The 22753-nt window shown below is 36.3% G+C and overlaps 1 protein-coding gene across 1 annotated transcript in view; it reads right to left on the bottom strand.

Moving 5' to 3' along the window:
* Positions 1-22753, bottom strand: part of CCDC171 (coiled-coil domain containing 171) — a gene marked incomplete at both ends in the record, with an annotated part of 66885 nt that overhangs the window by 24949 nt on the left and 19183 nt on the right. The window contains 5 exons of the mRNA XM_010287060.1: positions 155-258; positions 5304-5406; positions 13711-13849; positions 20682-20842; positions 22133-22225. Of these exons, the coding sequence (XP_010285362.1) occupies positions 155-258; positions 5304-5406; positions 13711-13849; positions 20682-20842; positions 22133-22225 (600 nt within the window). The remainder of the gene's footprint in view (positions 1-154; positions 259-5303; positions 5407-13710; positions 13850-20681; positions 20843-22132; positions 22226-22753) is intronic.

Genomic DNA, 22753 nt, shown 5'->3' with positions numbered 1-22753 from the left:
TTAGAGAAATAGTAGTGACAGAGGTTGTTTCTTTGGGTATATGTGAAGCTGTCAACTCAACATTCCCAGTCTTCTGACCTTTTTTACAAGCAAAGCGTATGTACTGCTGCAGGCTGAAGGCGATACATATGGAGCCAAACAGTGCAAGAGTTACCTCATTAGACATATCTTCCAGCTTGTTCTGGTAAGCTGTCAAGGTACACCTCAAAGTCTCAAGGACAGAAAGGCTTGGAGGTTTATCTTTGTCCTTACAAGTGCCTGAAGAAAAATACAGAATGAAAATTATGCATTAAAGCCACACCGAAAAAACTACTCACCCTGGATGAGAGGTATTGAAATTAGTTAGGGCTTCAGTGACAATACAAAACACAGAACAGCAGCCTTGTTTGCCACAAGAGATGCAGCTGAATAGCCATACTTTCAAAGCAAATACAGCTGAAAGACATTTGTATAAAAGCTTTAATACAAGATACAGAACTGTAAATTCTGGATTACATTTCTACCTAATGTATTTGGTATGCAGTCTTGCGTATAATTTCTACTGTGGTCAAGTCTGTGTCATTCAGTCAGACAGCCAACTTTAAAACCGCACAATAACACGCTTTGAAAAACATGTTGCTTGAAAGTTAAGTATGTTACACTTTTCCTGACATTATTTTGCTGTTGTGACTAAGCATGCATATTATAACGGAGTACTTAATTTACTCAAAGCTTTACCGAGCCAAAGATCACATGACTATGTTATGCTTGGAGAGGTCTTAAAAACCTTTTAAATGATCTTGAATTTCATTCCAAAGGAAATAATAAAAAAAATTTATTATCTGTCTGCAGAGTCCTACATAACGTTTCAATTATAAAACTTAAAGCTGATATATCCATTATATACACACTACACTTATTTATTAAACCTTTAGACGGAGACCTCTGATCTGGTTGCCTTAATTAGGGACATATGAACAAGTTTGAGCATTCCAAAGCCCATAGTACAATGTGCTAAGAAAGCAAAACAACCCTGTATTGATCAAGAGGTCACAAGATGTCAGCTGATATTAAATTTCTGAGAAGAAACTATTAATTTTTTTCTGGTGTTACAGCCAAATACCAGGTTATTGACAGATTCTTCTTCTCAGCATTATTTATATTAGTATACAGCATTTATAAATTTATTTTTTAACAAATGATAGTATCATCTTTTTCATGAGTCTTAACATGTTCTATAAGCAAAACTAACTTTACCAATGCTGACAGCATCTTATTTTGCAAAAGAAGTGAAAATATCTGTGACATTTGAACTTCAGAAAGGCTAAACAATCATACTCCCAGCAGAAAATTGAACAATGATACAGGTGTTTATCACTTCTGAAAGGTCAGTGTCACCAAGCAACTTACATAGGGTGGCTCATAAAGTCAAATAACATACTAAATTCTAAGACTTTTCTTTGGCTCTCTATAAAACTTTGTCAGCTAGAGGAGGAGCGCTTACAGACCTTCAGGTTGGGGTTTTTTTGAGAATCTTATGGTTAGTGTTATCTAATAAGCATGATATTCTACTCAAAGCATTATATAGAAATGGTAATTTGTCCTGTAGGGTATACATAATGCACCAATAGTAGTGAAAAACTTAACACATATGCACAAGTCAGAAAGTATGGCCAACAGCTACTCTGAAAATTTTTTCAGTTAATTAGCCTCTTCTCTCCCAACCCTTTGATAACACCAGAAAGCACAGAGTACTATTGAAAGTGGACACTAACTTTTCACTTTGGCTTGCCAGTCAACTGTTACTTTTAAAGTCACACCTAGTCAAACCAATGCAGGTTAGCAAGATCACTTTCAGTAATAGGAGCAAGATGTGCTCTACAGCATGCAAGTGAATTTAGAAAGAACACACTTCCCAGTGACAGACTTCTGCTCTGTCCTCTCAGTCACTCCAGTGGATACCTATTTACCAGTTTCTAAAGGTCTACAGAGTCAGGGAAAAGGCAAAATCTTCTTAATGACACTACAGTGCTCTTAACCAAACCTCTGAGTCCTACAGATGTCCCAAATAGCAACATTACACTTAGAATCAACTTAAGAATTTATAAAACCTGACTTTTTGTGAGAAGCTTAGACTTCACATTTAAGAAAGAGTCTAGTGACACCTTACTACCATTTTTATCACTTAACCACAGCTATATTTAAGAATACACAGAGCTCCAGTCCTGCCTTCTCAATTACAAGAGTGACTTCTCACTACTAGCCATTGTAGGAACATTTTGCAGTGATCCTGTTGCACAGAAAAAAGAAAGTACTATTATTCTATACTTCCAGCTCTAGAGAAGTTGTAACTCACAATTTTCATTCAGTTTAAAATAATACCTATTAAGTCAATCTAGGGGTTCTCTACCATTCCGTATTTTTTTTATCAAGCTGTCTAAATAATGTATCTTCATTTATAAAGTCCCAACCTGCAATGCTGTCACTGAAATATGCCTCTGAACTATCTTAATTTACATCATGTTTGCCAAAACCAGACTTTTGCCAGTAAACTTTCCATGCTGGCACTCCTTTCCTTTGCTGCAACCCTATTTTCTAGGCAGCCCAGTCTGCCAACAGAAATACCAGATTCCACCTTCCTGCACTAGCTGAAAACAAGCCTATGGCTTTAATACCGGCCAAATGTTGTCTGTCTTCACAGAAATATGCAGAAGACATACAATATAATCCAAACGGAACTCCCTTGCTAGAGAGGCCCTACTTCAGCAATGAGGGGGGAAAAAAAAAAAAATACTTGAAGCATTTGCCCAGTATCACCTAAGAGTTTTGTGGAAGAACTTTGGGAAAATGCCAGGCTCAATAGGAGTCTGACAGGAGGTATACAACTGAGTAAACTCTCAAACCTGCTGCTTCAGAATTTCTACTAAGAGTACTGGGCCTGGCTAAGATATAGTTGATTTTCTTCCTAGCAGCTCATACAGTGCTGTGTTTTAGACTTTTGAGCAAAATGGTACTGGTAGCCAGCGTTAAATGGTGACACTAACTTAAAGCAGCTTAGCTTAAAGTCTTACCACTTTATATGCAGTTCACTTTTTTTTCAGATTAATACAACCATAATTTTTTTTCCTGAAATGAAGACAAACTTTCCTGAGCATAAACTTTCTTGCTGAATTAACTGCAAAATATGATAAACGGAACAGGGACAAACTGAAATCATGCAAATTGCCCAATAAGAGTAACAAAGCTGTGGAAAATTTATGAAGGTCACTTGAAAAGGAGAAGATGTGGCATTATGGTTGTTATTTTGGATGTATAAAGAAAAAAAAAATTAAAAATACTTCAGTTTTTAATCTTAAAAATATAAAGTCTTTTCTTCTTTTTCCTGTATAGCCCAATAATCATAGCTCAAACAGCACTTATGTGAGGAGGCTGGGACTTTACTCTTGACAGATTTTTAAGTGGATCTCTCAATCACTTGAGTTGAAGGTTAAAAACAAAAACAAGAGAGAAAGACTACCCAGCTGGCTGTGGCTCATGTAGCCCCACATCTGCTAATTAAACTACAAAGATTTATTTAAGATTCTTACTTTTATTGGCACCTAGGCATTCCCATTTAAAGTATGATTACATTAAACATTTTTTTGAAAGTTGAAAGAAATGTTACCTAATCAATTCCTAAGTACAACACAGTAAGGCAATAGTATTAAAAATTTAAGTTTCACACTTAGAAGCATAGTAAACATGTAGAACAAATGTCTTAGTCAATGTCCATTTTAATATTAGCCACAAAAACTCAATCCACAGCAGAGCTAAATTTAACTTTGATTCAACTGAACCTCTGCAGAGATGCTGAAGCTTAAAAAAAAAAAAGAAAATCTCTTTAAGTAAGATCTTTCAAAGTTTACCTTAAACAAATAAAATTAATGCTGAAATTACTGTTACTGAATCCCTAATAATATAAAAACAGGTCAAAGCTGTTTTCTGCAAGGTTTACCACTAGGGAGAACAGAAAACCTACCCAAAAGACAATTACTGCTTTGGAAACTGCACTTTGGCAGCAGCATCCAACTCCCTCCAGAACTGCTGAGGCCCCTCTGGGGCATACAGAACTTTGCAAGACCAAGGAAAACATAGTTTTGAAGAGCTTTCCAGTCTAACGTATCTACAGTAAACCTACAGGTACTACCCACAGGAATTACATTTATAATTACAGAATAAAACTGATACCCAGAATAAAACTGATACCAGTTCCCCCCCCCCCCAATCATATAGCCCACGTGAGGAAATCAATGCATCACAGGTTCAAGGTTAGGCTTTTAAAGACAACAGAAATCTCAAGAAGTTCCTTTAGTGAATTTTAACAGTACCAGATCCTAAAAAACCAATCTTTTTGTGGAGATACAAAAAAAAAAAAAAAAAGCATCTTCATTTAAAGGTGTTATATGACCCATTTATGTCTACTGTAAATAGTGCAGAAAAATATCGTCACAGTTTACATAAAATAAACCCATTTGCTCTTTAAGCAACATTTTGCCTGTTTTCTTTCAGTTTACTTGCATTCTAAGTTGGAAGCATTTTGTATCTAGTACGTGATTTTCTAACAGAAACCACACAGAGAAAACTTTATAGATACTTTTAGATCAAGATTTTAAAGAGTATACTATTTTCACTTTTAAAAAAATGAACTAGCTTTGATGTAACAGTTCAGCTTGTTTATGTTAGCCACTATTTTAAATGTTTAAGCAGGCAGCAGTTTCTTGAGTTTGATACAATAATTTCATATAAAGTTAGGCAGCAGAGTGACCACCACTGACTTACAATTAATTTTAATGAAAACAGAGAAATATTTGTTCTGTGTTAGACCAAATGAATGCAATGAAGTACAAGTCCACAATCAACAGTAAGAAGTATTGTGTTATATCATGTGTCCTACACAACCTTTTTGAATATATGACCTTTAAGTTGCTGAAGGTTGCCTCAGAATTTGGCTCAGTTCAGGCAAAACATCTGCTCCCGTTGCAGGTATACTGTAAGGACTTTTTTCTCAGTTGGATTTAGAGCACAGCAAGTGAGCCCTTTTCTGACCGATCATATACACCCCAGCATTTGTAAATCAAGCTCTGGGCTGACAACAGCAGGTCCACATTCCGTCACCCTTTCTCAGCTAGCAAGGCCATTTGACTGCTGTGAGAACTGCTCTTATCATGTCATCAAATCAAAGCATGTTGAGAAGAGGGAATGCAAGAGGCATCTGCAGAATTCCCACAATGTAGTGACTTTGGAACATTGACAGATGCATCTGTCATTTTATACCTTCAACTAACCTGCTGTCCGCTGGCCTGACATAGCAAAGCTGTCCAAGAGTAACTCCAGCTCTCTCATGTTGTTTTCATACGTCTCTGTTAGAAAGACCTGGTGTTTCTTGGCCTTTATTTGACAGGAGGTACGGACAAGACAAGAGAGGAAAAAACAAACCCATTAAAATAGTAAACAAAGACACACAACAATGCTATTTTTGTTTCTCTTTAAATTTAAATTCCTACTATATTTCTTATTACTCCTTTCCTTGAGCTGAGAGACATAACATGACATTACAAATATGTAACACAGAACCCTGAAACACACTTAAAATAAAACTAAAAGCTTCAGGTAATGAAAACAAAGAGAAAAAAAGGTTGTACTAAAACCTAGTCTTTATCTTCTTCCGCTTTAAAAATATCTTAATGAACATTAATTAACTGCTGCCCATCTATGCAAGCAATGAAACCTATTGTTACACCCTACAAGGGCATCCAGAAAGACACCAAACTACTGGCAGACAGGCTAGAAATTCATGATTTGGCACTCAGTCAAATCCCACACCTATTCTCATTGCAAACCTGCCTACTTTGATTGTTAGTATCTTCCATGCTTGATTATGATTTCTTCAACATCAAAAACTTCTCTTTATGCATGGAATACAAAGCAGCAGAGTCCTTCAGCTCCTGTCATTGAATTTTCTTAAAGAAAGCTGTTCACTAAATTCTGCCTATTGTTCAAATCAAGACACTGGCTTTATTCTGAAGGCAGAAAGGTATTACAGCACATTTTTTTAATCACTGTAATAGGAATATAATAACAAATCATCCCTTCAATTTCAATCTGATGTTAAAACTTGCAATTTTCAAAGACATGCACCCATAACTCCAGACAACACTAAGGTCCTCTTGGACATATGTAGTTCTGAATTCTGAAAGAAATGTACAATTTTAGCAGCTGACTGACAAAAAGTAATACATGTCAGCAGTTTAGAAAATTTAAAAAAAACGAAACCCCGACTCCCACAACCCCCCTCCAAGTAAGAGGAAACTAGATTTGAATAACTTCACAATTTTATTATAACAAAGGTTATGCTCAAAGATGTCTCATTACTTGTAATTACTCAATTTATTTTTATTCTAAATTCTAACACCTATTTGAGTAATTTCCTTTTCTACTTGGTTATGGAAGGTTACCCTTCTTTATATCGAGAAAAATCCTACTGTGTTCTATCATATCTATAAACTATTGCTTTAGTTATGCTCTGCTGCATGTGTAAGGATCCAGACAATTTCTCAAGTGTGGGAAACATCCTCCCCAGGAAAATTGCTACATACTGATAGCACATAAATGTCAGGCTAAAAAAACAAGAAATGTATTTAATTCTCTGCAGCGTTCTTTACTATTCAGTTTAAATATTTTATAAATTTGCTTTACTCTTTCGATTTTAATTATATGTACTGTATATCAACTAATATATTATTCATATGTGTATTTCAATGTTAGGTCCCCTGTAGCATTTACACGCCTTTCCTTGTGTGAGAGTTTGTACTACACTTCATAAAGAATTTCCAAATCACTTCTATATATTCAAAAATAACTAAGCTTTAAATTTTACTCTATAAAATTATCCATATAAATAGAGCTTATGTAATTGCTGAGCTCCAGTACAAATATTTTATGCGATGCAAACACACTAAAATAATTTACTCTCATGTACTGATATAATCTCAAAGACCTCACATATTACAAATAAAAAAATACAACAATATGATCAGCATCACAATAAAATAAATACTCTTTTTATATAAACCACTCCAGCACGGACAAGGTCACACTAATCTTCCCAGAAAAACCTTCTCCCATGGAAAAGTCAAATGTGAGAATTTTTTTCAATCTCCTCATCCAATTTTTTCATTTGGTTTAGTTAATTTACCACAATTTAGTCAGTATATTCCAGTCTATTCAACCTTCACCACTTCTCTGTGCTTTGTTTGCTAACTGCATCTACACTCCCTAATACAATTTCAGTCTCTTTTTCAGCAGCTATAAACATCAAAAGGAAATTCCTTAGACTAGTGAGTTTCTCTACACTTCAGCTGCAAAGTATTTAGTATCTTTCCTTTCTAACTCCCATTTTCAATCACGGTCCCCATTATCAGAATTGAAGAGAAATACTGTAAACTACAGTGTTGGAAATCCAGGCACAGGTTAAGAGTCCAAAAGGGCCTGAACATATCGATCTAATTTCTTATTTCTCACTGACAGGTATCTAATAAGAATGTGTAGAGCCATAAAATCATGGAATAATTTAAGCTGACGGGCTCTCTGGAGGTCATCGGGTCCCACTCCCCACTCAAAGCAGGGCCATGCTTGAAGTCAGGTTAGGTTGCTTAGTCTTGTCCAGTCAAATTTTGAGTATCCTCAAGGATGGAGTTTCGACAACCCCTCCAGGCAACCTGCTCCAATACCTCACAATCCTCACTGTGAAATTTTTTTTCCCCTTACAGGTAATTAGGATTTCCCATTCTAAAACTTCTGTTTTCTCTCATACTTTCACTGCACACTTCTAAGGAGAGGGTAGCGCTGTCTTCTCCATAGGCACTCACTTGATAGCTCATGGCAGTAGCTGTGCTGTCTTAAGTTTTCTTTTCTTCAGTCTGAACAAACACAGCAAGTATACATAACTCTTTACTTTGAAAAGGGAGTCCACAAGTGCAGAAGTCAAACATAATCAATTGCAGCTGCTGAAAGATACCTTCTGCCACATCCACCTATTCCAGGAGATGAGATTACTTCCCTCTCAGCAACTCCATCCATCATGATAGTTGTGTTAGGGGATGCCATTCCTGCAGAACTACTGGAAAGGTATTGGTGTAAGTGTTCCTTAGATTACTTCAAAAGGAAAGTCAGATGACAAAGACTTAAAACCTTTATTTAAAGAGTTTGCTTCCCAGACCACATTAGTAGAAGCAGGTGAAAGAACACTTCTGAAGTAAGCCTTCTGCTGACTTTGCTTGATTTCCTGCACATCGGGATAGACCATTCTTGACCTGGGAGGTAATCCTTGAAAAATCAAAGGCAGCAGGAGGCCCTGCATGGATGTACAAGGAGCTCCTGGCTAAATTCAAATATTAGTAGGAAACATAAAGGACGTGGAAGCAGGCATAGGTGACCTGGAAGAAATACAGTGACGCTGTCCAACCATGGACACATGTGCTTAGGAAAGCCAAAATTCACCTAAAGCTGAATTTGGCAAGGGATATGAAGGGCAACAGGAAAGGCTTCCTGAAGTGCATCACCAGCAGAAGAAAGACTAGGCAAAATGTGGGCCTGTTGCTGAATGGGGCAAGGAATCTTGTGACTAGGACACAGAAAAGGCCTTCACAATGGCTTTTTCACCTCAGTATTCCTGCCTTCAGGAATCCCAGGTACCTGACCAGTGGTAAAGTCTTCTTGTGCAGTTTGCATTAACACTTGAGAATTTAAAATTCTTGAAATATATTAGGAGTATTTCCTATACCCCCCCAAACACAACTTTCTCCCTCACAAAATTTTCAGAATAGGAGGCTAGAAACAAAACAATATGGGAGCAAAGTCATACCTTCTGAACACAGAACATATGCAGAACTGTAGCATTTACAATGTTTCCCCAAGTCAAACTTCATATCCTTAAGAAGGCTTCTATTATCACAAAACATCCCTTAAGGACAGAAGAATTTTTGGTAAAAAAACGTGTTTCGCAACGTATTTACTTAACTATCAATTTTAAAACACAACTGCACTTTTAAAGAAATTAAATAGAAGCCAAGTATTTTTCATTACGAGTACTGTAGGCTCCAACCAGGGGAAAAAAAAAATCTTTTTTTCCAAATGCTTTGTATCCTTATCCATAAGGATAACGAGAATAATCAGGAAAACTTATTACTTATAAAAATTACTCCACCCACTGTCAGAATTATGTTAATCTTCCAGAAATAGGATATTTGCATTTATCTGGGCAATTCCCTACTACCTTGGTTGCAGAGATACTTTCCTTAAATACCAGTATTTACTATCACGCCATCACCTGTTCCAGGACACAAATGAAGTCTGATTCATTTTCACCATTTTCCACAGGCCATTGTTGAATAAAATAAACGCAAACTCAGTGCACACTTCCAGAATAGCCCACATGCTGCAAACATGCATCTGAATCTCAAGTTCAATACCATTTAAAAAATAAACATGTAAGCAGGAGTTTGAGGCCTTTTCAAAATTAACTTCTCAAAACCCTGGTAGTATTATGCAGAAAACTGGGGTCCAGTCCTGCAACTAACTGCCATTATTCCAAGAGGATTTTTCTCTGTTTACAGTTACAGTGTTTTTCCTGCGTGGCTCTCTTGCACATGGACTGATTCACCCACTCGGTCTGCAGCACAAATCCCTTCTGGGGATGGCACAGCAAGTGCCAAAGCCAGAACTATCTACACAGCACCAAAAAGCAGTATGTTCAGCTAATCCTTGAAAAGCATTTGGGCAAATTCTTTACAAGAGCATCAGAATTTTTACTAGGCGTGACCTTGGGGAAACCAAATCAAAGCATTTCTAGAAATAGGCCCCAAATGTCTGCTCCACAGTTAACAAAAAATGCGTTTTACTTGAGTGATGTTCTGCATAGCAGAACAGTGGCACAAATTTTAAGCAACCAAGCATAAACTGCAGTATAAAAAACAAAACAAAACCCTCACTGGCAATCTCTCTCCTTAGGCTACTATTTATTTTTGCTCAAGTTATCTAACTATTGAAGACTTTAATAGAGTTTCTTTATTTTCTTAGATTAGTTAGAATTTTCCAAGGTCTACAGAGGTGTCTTTAAAATGTGTTTAGCCATGTGTAAATTAAATGCAATTTCTCAAGAAATGTAGTGTCTCTGTTTTAATCATCCGAAATAAAATTAGTCAAAAATGCTCAAGTTTTGATATGGATACTATATGGAACTATTCTAATCCCCTAAAGAGAAATTTGTACCTTTGGTGGGAGAGAATATTATGAAGTATCTCTTTCGGTTTTTTGGGTTTGGATTTTTTTTTTTTTAGTCAGAGAAAATTTTTTTTGAGAACTGGCAACTTTTGTCTTCAAACACTGGGACATCACAGCTTGAGTGACCTCTCTACTTCCAGAATAAATTCCAAATTGGTTTCTTTGTAGAAGATCATTTAAGCATATTTTTCAGACTGATTGGTCTTAAAGCAGGACAATAACAGAAGTAGCATCTGGGCAGGAACACTCCACCCTTGAATTAAGGCAAGCAAAACGAGAACCAAGGTAACAGAAGATTTAACAATCATTAGCACAAAATTCTTGAAGACTGTCTCAGGTTTTTTTAAATAGAAATAAAACACTCCATGCACAATACATCGTCTAGATGAGAGTTACAACTTTACCATTGAGTACCAGATTCTACTCCACGGGATTTGTAGAACAGAATCATAATCTTCAAGCTGTTTCATTGTCTGTTCAGTCAATACTTAAGACACTTCTTTTAAAGAACAATGGTTAATGCCTACTAGGAACTAGATTCTCAAACACTTCTGACTTTCAGCTTACAGTAAGCTAGAACACTATTACAGACAGCTAAGGTGTATACAGTGCATGACTGTATGCATGGCTGGAAAAGAAAGATTCATATGCCACACGGAAAAAGACAGGCTCTGGGTGTAACTAATATACTACTTATACACTAATTATGGTGCTTTTGATACTATCCATACAAAAGTGATGAAATGAATACACAGTTCTTCCAAATTAAAGGAATTTATACTGAAATACACTATTTTTAATTACTTCAATTTCCTAATATGCATTCTAGTGACTTGGGAAGTTCCCCAAATTTCAATATACATTTCTCATAAAATAAAGGTTCAATGTCTCCCGCTTGTCTGATACTAAGAATTAAAGATCATCCACTACTAGTTGCCAGAAATGTAAATATCCTGAGTAACTTTTAAAACTATTAAAGACACCTCTTATTCTTTCCATAGGGCAGGAATACAGCTGGAGCTGTTTCAATTTAAAACAAGTTCTGAATCACAATAGCCATTCTTCCAAATTCCTGTTCTTCAAGATAAAAATTTCTAAAAACCCTAGCTGGAAATAATGACAAGCTTGAGACCAATTTCCTCAGAAAAACATAATGGAACTCTTGAGAGCCTGCTCATGCTGAACATTCACAAGCAGTTTTGTTTGATACCAACAGATCCTATCACATTTGATCCCTGCAAATTTCTGGCAAACTTCTGCCACATGCTGTTATTTAAAATTAAAAGCAGCGTAACTACTTTACTAGATATTCAACTGAGCCAAAAAAAAAAAAAAAAAAAGTTCTTTTTCATATAAAGTTTCCAAAGAATTTATTTTGTCCCTGCATAATCTGCTTCTCTAAAAAATAAAAGCCTTCACTGGTTTGGTTATATCTCCCAAATATTTCACAAACAAAAACGTTAACTTGTATTATAGCAGTATGGTGAGAAACTAAAATAAGATTATCAGACTGGAACAGAAAGGACATATTCCGGATGTCTAACAATAGTATAAAAATCTAAGAAAGTAATGAATAGATCAAGAAAGTGGGAGTGGGAAATGAAGGGAAGTGAACACACTGACATTTTCACACAATTTTAATGTGGGTATATAGAAGTCTAATGACAGTATATGAAAAGTTATCTACACTTAGTTTCTGCTAGAACCTTCTGCTTTTTCATTTTGGGAAGAAAAATAACTAAAAACTGTCCAGACTGCGTAAACAAGACCACACACAGGCACTCCTGCTTCCCAAACAAATACAAAAGTCTTCAGGAAAAATACAAAGCCATCCAAGCTGATAAAAATCTAATCCCATAGGGGACCACTAATACAAGTCCTCAGAAAATGAGTATTTTTATTACCTGTTCAAGACAATCTTGTGGTTTGAAATTGTTCCAGTAAAACAATTAAAACAACCAGCTATATGAATAAGACAGTCCTTTCAACTGAGACAATCTATTCTGCTTTTTAACTTTCCGTAATGTAATGTTCATTTTGAGTACAACATATAATACTATTGCCATTACCAGAAACCTTGATCATGAACAGAATTTTGTCCTGAATTCTTATCAGGTATAACACACATTTTACTAAGGAATAGAAAATGAAAACTCGTATCACAGTGATAGCTAGCAGGCATCCAAGGTTCCTAGTAGAAATTTTTCAGCTTGGAATTGTATTTTATGTTAATAAATAGCAATCATTACTGACTGCAGTTAGAGGAGACAGTTGCTTTTGTCTCTTTGTATTCCTTTTGTGACTAATAACATGACTTTTTTTGGTTAACTAGACCAGCAAATACCTTTTAATACATGGAAATAACTGTGATTCTCCCAGAAGGAAGAAGGGGTTTTGATTTAATTTTTCTTCAATTTGTTAGTTACCAATCTGACTGGGAAGTGGATAACATTAAGACAATGTATGGAATTACTCCATCAACTGAACAGAAGACACTAACAAGCCTGAAGATCCTCTGATGCAGTCTCTGCTCCTGCTCACTGGTTAGCACGCCTGTCAGCAGCAGGGAACAGACCACATTTATCTTCCATACTCACAGCTCCAAGAGAGAGAAAGAGGATAAATTTGCAAGCCAGTAAGAAAAAAAGTTGACATTGTCTAAGTATAGAAATACTGCAAATGCTACTACACAATGGAAGGAGAGAAGGGTTTTTTAGACATCCTAAGATTTTTGCTTTGTCCCCGCTGCTATGCAACAGGATGGCAAAATTGGTATTCAAAGTTGAGGTGGGTAGAGACAGCAGAAAGGCTGTCTGTTAGTCATAAAAAAGGAGAAAGATTCCAGAAAATAACCCAGTAAAATACATCCAACTTGCCAAATCCACATTAAAACAACAACAAAAAAATTTTTCTCCACTTTGTCATCTTCAAACAAGCAATTTTGAAACAATTTTTACAGTCAAATACTCGCACTAAAAACAAAGGTTATGTGCAATAGAAATAAACAAGCCTACAATGATAGATAATAAAGCTTGGAGAAGAAAAAAGTTTGGGTAGAAAGCTAGAACATTTTCCACAAGGAATCATAATCCACATTTACAAACTGCCTTGTTCGCTAGAAATGCAAACACAAGTTACTCTTTACTTACAGCCATACTTTTAAAATAATTATTTTCTGCAAATAACTCTTCAGTTAAATACGTCATATACCACTTAAAACACATTTTCAAATTAGCTTCTCCAGTTCATTAGCTATATTTATTCACGTTTTACCAAAAAAAGTAACGTAAGTAAAATCAGAGTAACACATTTGGGAGAGTTCTTCCACAGCTCAACACAGCAAACGCAGATTATGTTCACAATACATTTTAAAAACCCTAAACAGTGAGTGCCACAGGCCTTTTCTCTTACCATTGCAAGTTCCTCCTGTAATTCTCCGCAGGTTTTTTCATTATTCCCTAGTCTCTCAGAGAGGTCTTTAATTACGTTCTTCTTTTCCTCAATCTTCTCATTCATTTGCTTGTTCGTGGCAAAACACTCTCTTTCTAATCTGGAAAGTTTCAGCATTAGAACATTTTTATCAAAAATACTTTTGTCAAGTATAGTAAATAGTTCTAAAGATAATCAATGGATATGGCACATATCATGTTAGCACATCATATAGCTTCTGAAGTTACTTTTTTTTTTTAAACTGAAGGAATATATTCCTCCTAAGAAAGGCTTTTCAAGAAGTGGTTATGTTCTTTTCAGTTATCAATGCTTGTGTTAGGTTTTGTCATAACTTCATTTGGTCATTTGGATATAGCCTCTAAATTACATGTAATAAACATAATTCACCATATTTTAATTAATACAGTAACTCTTTTCAGAAAGACCATGCCACATCTTGCATAATCAATCGTGATTTCAAGTACAAAGCTTGCTCCTAAAGTTTCCACATACCTGACTATATTCTACTCAGAATGGCATGACTTCAGATTTTTCCACCAGCAGTGTTCCCAAAATTTGACACAGTTCTTGTACTATATCAGTCCTCCTGGTACCGAGGAGAACAGATGTGTAACAGCCTGGCGTGTCTAAACAGGCAACTTATGAGAAAGCTACAAGGCCAAACAACAGCATAGAGGAAACAGAAGCAGAGACAGGAATCCAAGGAAGAATTTAGAAAGACTGCCTGAATATGTAGGCATGGTGAAATGAAAGCCAAAAGCTCACCTAGAATTGATGTTTGCAAAGCGTGACAAAGACAAGAGATTTTACCACTACATTAAGGTAGGAAAGAAAACATGGACCTGCTTCTACACAAACCACGTAATTTATCAACGGTGGACACCCAGAAGGTCACCACATTCAATGTCTTTTTTACATCAGCCTTCCCTGTCTCCCAAGCCTCCATGATGAGTAAAAAGGCTCAAAGAGGAGAACAATTGCTAGCAGTAGTTGAGGACTGAGTCTGGGATTACTTGTAAGAACTCAACCCATAGAAATTGAAGAGGCTAGCTCACCTACAGGTTCTGACAAAGCTGGCCAATGCCACAGCTAAGCTGCTCACTATCATCTTTGAAAGGTCACAGAGACTGGGGGGAGGTCCCTGGCAAATGGAGAAAGGCAAGTATCACACCTATATTTGGAAAAGGGCAAAAGGACAGGCCAAGAAACTATAGACCAGTTAGCTTCATTTTGGTCCCAGGAAGGTCATGAAGCAAGTCCTCTTGGAACAAATTGCTGGGGTTATGAAAGAGAAAAAGGTGATTGGGAACACTCAGTAAGAATTTACCAAGGCTACATCATGTCTGGACAACCCAGTTATAACCCATGATAAAACGACCAGATCTATGGACAAAAGCAGAGCAAGCAGATTACATGTAACTCAGCTGTAGCAAGGCTTTCGGCACTGTCTCACACAGTATTTTTATAGCCGATTTAGGACTTCAATCTAGGTATGTGAACTAGAACATTGATAAAAATAGTTTGATGGTTAACCTCAAATGGTAGTGGCTAGTTACAAGTAGAATACTGTAGGAGTCTCTATTAGAATCTGTTTAACATCTTTATCCATCACCTGGATTAGGCCAAGAGTGCAATCTCACCAAGTTTGCAGATAAAAAGGGAACTGGGTGGGGGTAGGTCACGACACAATACAATTGATACACTCAAGAGAAGGGCGGCCGTTCCCTAGAACCTAGACAGGGAGGAGGAACAGGCCAGCATGAACCTTCTGATGCTGAACAGTGACACATGCAAAGATCTGAATTCAGGAAGAAAGAGCCCCCTGAAGCAATATAGCTGGTAACTGGCTGGGGAGCAGCTAAGCTTAAAAAGGACCTGGTAATAGTGATAGGGAGCAAGCTGGCTACAAAGCAGCAGCATACAAGTAGAGAAAGCTAACATCATCCTAGGCTGTATTAGTAGTAGCATAGACACAAGCTAAAGTGAAGTGATTAACTGCCTGAGTATGTAGGCACCTTTTATTTGGCGCTCATTACAACACATCTGGGATAATGACCAGTTTTTAGCACACACCTTCCCCCTAACACAGGAATAAAGTTGGAGCGAGCTCAGAGGAGGGTCACCAACATGGCCGGGGGCTGATGTACCTGTAAGAACTGAGGGAACTTGGTATATTCAGGCTGGAGAAGAGATAACTTCAGGTTATATAACAGGCCCCCCATTATCTAAAAGGAGGTTATCAAGAAGATGCAGCCAGTCACTTCACAGCAATGTATGGCTAGAGGACAAGAGACAACAGTTACAGATCAAATCCAAAGAGGTTCAGACAAGGAGAAACTTTTCCCACCTTAATGACAGTCAGACAGCAGAAAAGGTTCCCAGATAGGCTGTGCCATCTCCATGCTTGGAGGTTTTCAAGATCCAACTGGTTTTCAAGCCCTGAGCAACTTGATGTCATAGATAGCTGATCCTGGTTTGAGCAGAAGGTTGGACTACCTGCAATCCCTTTCAACCTGAGCTGGTTTTTTAATGTAATTCTTAGCAGTGGGACATCCAGGCGTCTCTCATTTCTTTGTCTCTTCTCCCTATCACTTCTGTCTCATTAGAACTGAAAGTAATGCAAAGGGATCAAAGTTCTTGCAACTTTGAAACTTTTGAATCAATATTGTCACTTCCTGACTTTGACTCATTTCTTATAGATCAACATACCTTTTTATCTGAAGGACTACTTTTTATCAACCCTACAAACACCTATATGCTTCTGCTTCAGCCTGGCTGATTTTTTTTTTTCTTTTAGTTGTAGATGGTTACTTCTTAAGAGAAAGAACTTTCCTGTTTCAGTCCCCCAAAGTAGTGTCTACTCCCACAGCTTTCAGAAACATGGCAAAAGCAGTTATTCTGTGTCATGCTCTCACTCTTCACTACATTCACAGTGAGACCCAAATCCCATGTTGCTTCCAATTTACACAGTGCTACTGGTTCAGTGCTAATTAATAAATTATGCAACCCAGAAAAGCCTGTTTGCTTGGTTTCAGTTATTATGATCATCTTTTTCTGAGAAAATAAATTCTTACAGCTTCATATAGCTTCTAACTTTGGTATCATTTAACCCACATCAAGTCCAGTTAAAGAGACATATATACAAGCATTCTAGCACAACAAATGAAAGTCTCCAACACTTTCCAAAGACTGAACCTTAAAGACAAGCTCATGGGACTCCTCCAGAAAAAGTGGAAGTATGTTAGGATGCCAAATCATGGCTTAAAAGAAAAAGCCAAGCTCTTGACATTGTCTGGAGTCCAAGGACCACAACCTTCAAAGGTAAGTAGATCAAAGGTTCTTGTATTCTCTCTGAAAAGATCTTGTGAAAGCAATCACTGATATTCACCAATGTTACCAATACTTGCATGCTTCAAAGAATAAAAAAGGCACAGGAAACAGACAAGGCAGAACATGGCCACCCCATGTAATTATCTCATGGTAATTGACTATATTGATGCCCATTTGAGATAAAGCTTGACTTTCACTACCTGTCTTTATGGAGCTCTGGAAATTTAGGTGTCTGGACTAACAAAATTGTAAGGATAGGCTGCTTCTGTTTCTTCAAGCTCTATTAATAAACCCACCAACTGTTTAACTGTGTTATCTTTCATGGAATGGTTTGCATTCTCTGAAATCACAGAAGATAATTTGTTTTCAAAAAAAACTCAGTTGGCAGAAGCTGCTAGGAGTAATTGCCTGAATCAACAGATGATTGCAAGTAGTGAAAAGTACTGTTTGGATATTAGACAAAGTTTATTCTGATATCCAATTAACACACTGAACAGATAGTTTAAGCAGGCACAAATTCTTTTTTGTACCTGAAAAAGCCCCAAAATAGAAAATCTGTCTTCCTGGGAAAGAAGCGTCGAACAGAATTATCCAGTTTAAGGAAAATGGGAAGGTTGTTTAAGGTTCTTGTTGCGTTTCAGTAACCCAAGTACTTGCTTCTCTGTAAGTGCTAATATCGAACTTCCTAATGCAGCTGGTACCGTTAACTGTTAAGAAATGTATTTCTGAATCTTAGTCACAACAAATACACATATTCAGGTATCTCCTACAGCAATTGCAGACAAAGAAATATAGTCCCTAAAAAAAAAACTCTTTTTTTTTTTTGAGGATAAGGTTTTTGTTTAAGAGTTCTTCCAATTTTTCCAAAACGTAATTTTCATGGGCCGTAACTTCCCTGAACACAAAAACCTTAACTTCTCAAAGAAATAGCTTCATACATCTAGATAAAAGACTCTCAAAAGGAACAAAACATTATTGAATGCACCAATGTAATTCAATATTTAACCATTATCCTTATGCTGGTAACTGAACACAGAAAAGTATCTTTAAGGGTCTCTCAAAGACTTAGTTGGAAATTTACTACTTACAGATTTTCACATTTTTTAACTAACATTAGTAATTTAAAATTTAAAAAGCAGATCTTATGATAAGACTTGTGAAGTTCTAATGGTTTGGGCTACTACCAAAAATGCTTCTAATTAGCTTGTATTTTATCATCCCTCGATTCTAAGAACATATTCACACTAATAATAGTATAATTCAGGCCTTAAAGACTCAAATCTCTGTCACTAACTTAGTGGAGTGTAATTTGCAATTTCTAGGTGTTTAGAAAAAGTACAGAGTTGTTGAAAGACCGCTCACATTCAACACCTAAAAGGATAGTGGAGCACCACCTGGTTAACAACTAGATAGCATTATTCCATGTGCAGACAGTACTCCACTTAAGACTAGTTCCTGAGATAAAACGTCTTTGCTCATCTGAGAAACTAAGATACAGAATAAAATGTTCTGACACGCTCTTGTTTAAGGAAACTTAAGTGCACATGCATGACACTTTAGGGGAATGAGGTCTAGTATGATGAAATCAACCAACCCAAATTGTTCTAAAAATGTAGGTGAACTCATATTTTATGAAATTTCTGTGAGGCCAAAAAGAATCTGCATGAAAGATCTTGTAGCAACATGAAAACAACAATTTGCTAAAATAGAAGGGAGTACCTGAGAGAACAGTTGTGACAGAAGTTAAAAAGAACAACTGAAGACTGACAAATAAAAGCACTAAAATGCCAAACATACTAGAAACCTTGGGAATCAAACTGTTTTACCTATATGTAGCTCCCAGTGTAAAGCATTAACACTCTTTTCAGGACCTAGTATGTTTGCATAATGTGTGGTTTACATTTTTGGTGCATGTGTAACACTTGAATTTTAAAAATACAGTAACATATTTATGCAGAATTCATGACCACATTTTTTTCACATCAAATAATAAAATCAGAACAGGCAATCTTCTATAATTTTAACCCTTTATTTGTGACTACATCAAAGCTGAACATGAACATGTGTTCAGACTCACATTCATCTTGTAAAGAGCTATAAAGATAAAAAAACAGTGCAGTTCTGCATTTCAAAAGTTAAGTATTTTCAGAAGTCATACATGTAATTTCTACAGGTCTATTAATTCCCCAGACAGCCTGATTGCACCCTTACATTTGACAGTATCTGTGGTTCATTAATCTCATTATCTTGAACTCCAGAAGCAAAAGCTACAGGTCATACACACTTGTTTTCTCTAAGAATGCAAGAGACATAACAACAGATATGAGGACAGAAATGAGCTGCTTGTACAATTCAACGGCTAGTTTTTGAGCTTGGACAGAAACAACAGGAGAAAAATTCCCAAAATTTTCAGAAGGAAGGAGTAAACGGTATCTGGAGATTCTGGGAAGGTTAACAGCTCCCTAACTGATTACAAAAAGCCATGCTATCGTAGCCATGTTGACAAGACAGGGGAAATTCTTCTGGACTGAAAACTACTTCAGCTTAACATGCATTAGGCAAAAACCCCCAAAACGCTCTCTGTTTCACTTGAGGATGCTGAATTTGTCTGGTTGAACCTCAAATACAAAGATGGACATTGGAATATTAGAGCTTGGAAGGACTGAAGAAACAGTCCAAAGAACAAGCCCTGGAAGAACACTAGTTCAAGAAAACTTTTAATTCTGATGGGAGAGAAATATTTTATCTGTAACATTAATTTTCTTTATTTTCTGGACCACTCTAATATGGAAACTTACCAAAAAGGAAAACAAAACAAAAAACCTAACAACAAACCACAATAAATGAACAAAAAAACTCCAAACCAAATATATTCTTGGGAAGAGTAAGAAGTTACGTACACAATTCATGTAGCATGAAGTAGCTTGTTATGTAGAACTACTGATCCAACAGCCATGTTTCTAAACGAGGCTGTTTTGAACACAAAAGGAGCTTTTTTGAAACAAAACAACAAAAAAACCAAAATGTCAAATCAATGTTGCAGGCTTTCTCTGGTTCAAGGAAAGGCAAAGAACTTGGTATTAGTGCATGTTGCTGCCATAGGACTCACGCTCAAAGCAAAAACAACCAGGCAGGTTCAGATTACAGTTTAATTAACTGATGTTATTTTGAATAATTGTGGAAAGTTTTAACTTGGTAACAAGAAGTGGAAAAAGGGGTGAAGTTTGTGAGAGCAGATGAAGTTACCTGGGATCCCTTTCCTGCTCAGCACAATTTCCTGTGTCTGTGGTAACAGATGGTTTTCCTACACTCCTCCCAAACACTACTGGAGACAGGACCCTATTGTAACTAGCATTTTCAACATTCTTACTTTGGCAATTAATCTGTAACAGATCAGTTATTTTCCCCACCTACCCATAATATGTATGGTTACTGATATGGACCTGTTATTAATGGAATGTCAGGTTCTGAACCTTGGCTTGGTTTGGCAAATTGCATCAGAAGGTGTTCGTTTTCTAGTGACAGTAAACAGAGAATGTAAATGGTAAGCGGTACTCAACCTGTCTACTGCAATTTTATACTGAATTTAAAAGGTAACTTACATACTGAGCTTTTCCAAGTTCTCTTGGGCATTGCGTTTTTCTCTTTCATATGCATTTTCTACCTCTTTGAACTCTTTCTTGATCATTTCTAAATCCGAAAGAGCTTCTGCTTGGCTGGCTTTTTCCACCTGCAAAGCTCCTTCAAGGTCTCGAATTCGTAACTACCAAGTGATAAGAAAGCAATTAAAGCAAGTTAGGAAAAACTATCATGATCTTTAATGCTGTTCTGTTATGTTCTGCTTTACAGGTAAAGATGTACGAATACATATAGTTCAAAATGGAGACAGATAGATACGCTGACCAAAAGCACTTTTTATTCTCCTTTGGTGGTGTCTGGATTTTTCCTTTTTCAATTATTACTAAAGTTTTCCAGGGGAATTTTGTTTTTTACATAGGCTTATGAAAGTGTGGGATTAGCAGTAAAGGCTATACTTCCACTCAGCACTTGAAGCTTGTTCATGTATATGAACAGGACGAAAGCCTTACCAGTCATTCACCCATAAAAGATAAGTCTCTAACTTTAAGGAATGTTACCCTCCCAGTTCCTTTGTATGTTGTAAAAGTAGAGAGAGGAAATTAGAAAACTTAATCTTTCCTTTCCACTAGTTTAATCGTTGCTTTAAAAAATTTAAGTGCCTGTACATAGAGAAGATCATGAGAATAAAAAAATAACTGAAATAAAAAATGACTGAAGAATGGCAGTACTTATTTTTGTCACTCAGAAAATAGAAAAAAAAAACAACCCCAAAATTCTTTTTTTTTTACTTAGTTTTTCAAACATCCAGTATGACCGGCTTGTTAGTTAATATGAGATTACTAGGCAGTCATCATTTAGCCTTTTCTCACTTGCTGTTTAAAATAAACCATAATTGCCTTACTGGGTCAAACCCCATGTGATACAGTTTAATAATACAAAGATTTAATATTCAAGTATATATACTACATTTTTTCTTATAATTAATCTTTACTGGTAACTGCAGGTATCATAACTTTGTTTGAAGCTGAAATGTACTCTGAACAATTACATTTGGAACTGCAGTTTCAGGATGCATTAAGCTCTCACTCCTAGAGAAGCTGGATGTATGCACTTATCTCCAAATAGCTCTAAATGTCCATTCAAAAGATACAGGGCAGGATATTTAAAGAGTTGCACAGTGTTTAACTATTGTGAAACATTTCCTTTCCCCTCACTGTTTAAATGCTAGTGGGAATTCTCAAACATACAAATGTGACATTTCATTTTATTATTTGTTCTAATAACTTCAATGTTCCCTAAATTCTCTCCTTTTATATATTAGCTATTATCAATTCTGACACTTGTTGCAGAAAAACTATTCAGTGTTTTCACTGAAGCAAGCAAGTGGTCTTAACATTTTTGGAAGATTGTATCTTTACAACTTTATCAACTGGTTTACTGTAACCTTCTATAAAACATTTAGCAAAAAGTTTACCTGGATGATTTCTGAATTGAATTTGGATTCCAAATGCGCCGCTCTCTCTGCTTCAATGTTTTCTTCCAGTTTCTTTATTCTCACTGTAGCTGCCTAAAGGTACATTTTGAAGAAATTTAAGGCCAGAGAACAGTAAACGATGCAAAGACTATTCTATTCATTCAGTCTATTAGGAATCCATATACCACCCTTATGTATCTGAACTACTTGTACTTTGGAACTGTGAGAACTCATACCAGGAAACACATACAAAAATAACTTTTACATATCTAGAATATTACATTATTCTCTTCTATTTAAAGAAATTCATGTAGCAAAATGTTTTTTCTGTATTTTTTACAATAAAGAAAACTGCAGCTGGAGTCAGAAAGCAAAAAGACAAAAGTTAAATACTCTACCTATTCCCTTACTATTTGCTTTTTCATCAAGGTTGTCACCGGAGGCAACAAAACCACACCCTGTATGTTCCAAAATACCATCACAATCTACAATTGTATCTACAATTTCAGTGATGAGACAGATGAAGCACAGAGAAGATACAGTATTCCTCAAAAATATGTTGGCTTTGTCACCTATTTCCAATTAAGGTGCCCAGAACACATCACTTTGCAGCCCTAGACT

This window comes from Phaethon lepturus, unplaced genomic scaffold (genome assembly GCF_000687285.1).
Source record: "Phaethon lepturus isolate BGI_N335 unplaced genomic scaffold, ASM68728v1 scaffold41945, whole genome shotgun sequence".
In the NCBI taxonomy this organism is placed as follows: domain Eukaryota; kingdom Metazoa; phylum Chordata; class Aves; order Phaethontiformes; family Phaethontidae; genus Phaethon; species Phaethon lepturus.
Note: the sequence above shows the minus strand (reverse complement) of the source record. Positions and strands in the feature narration are given on the sequence as shown.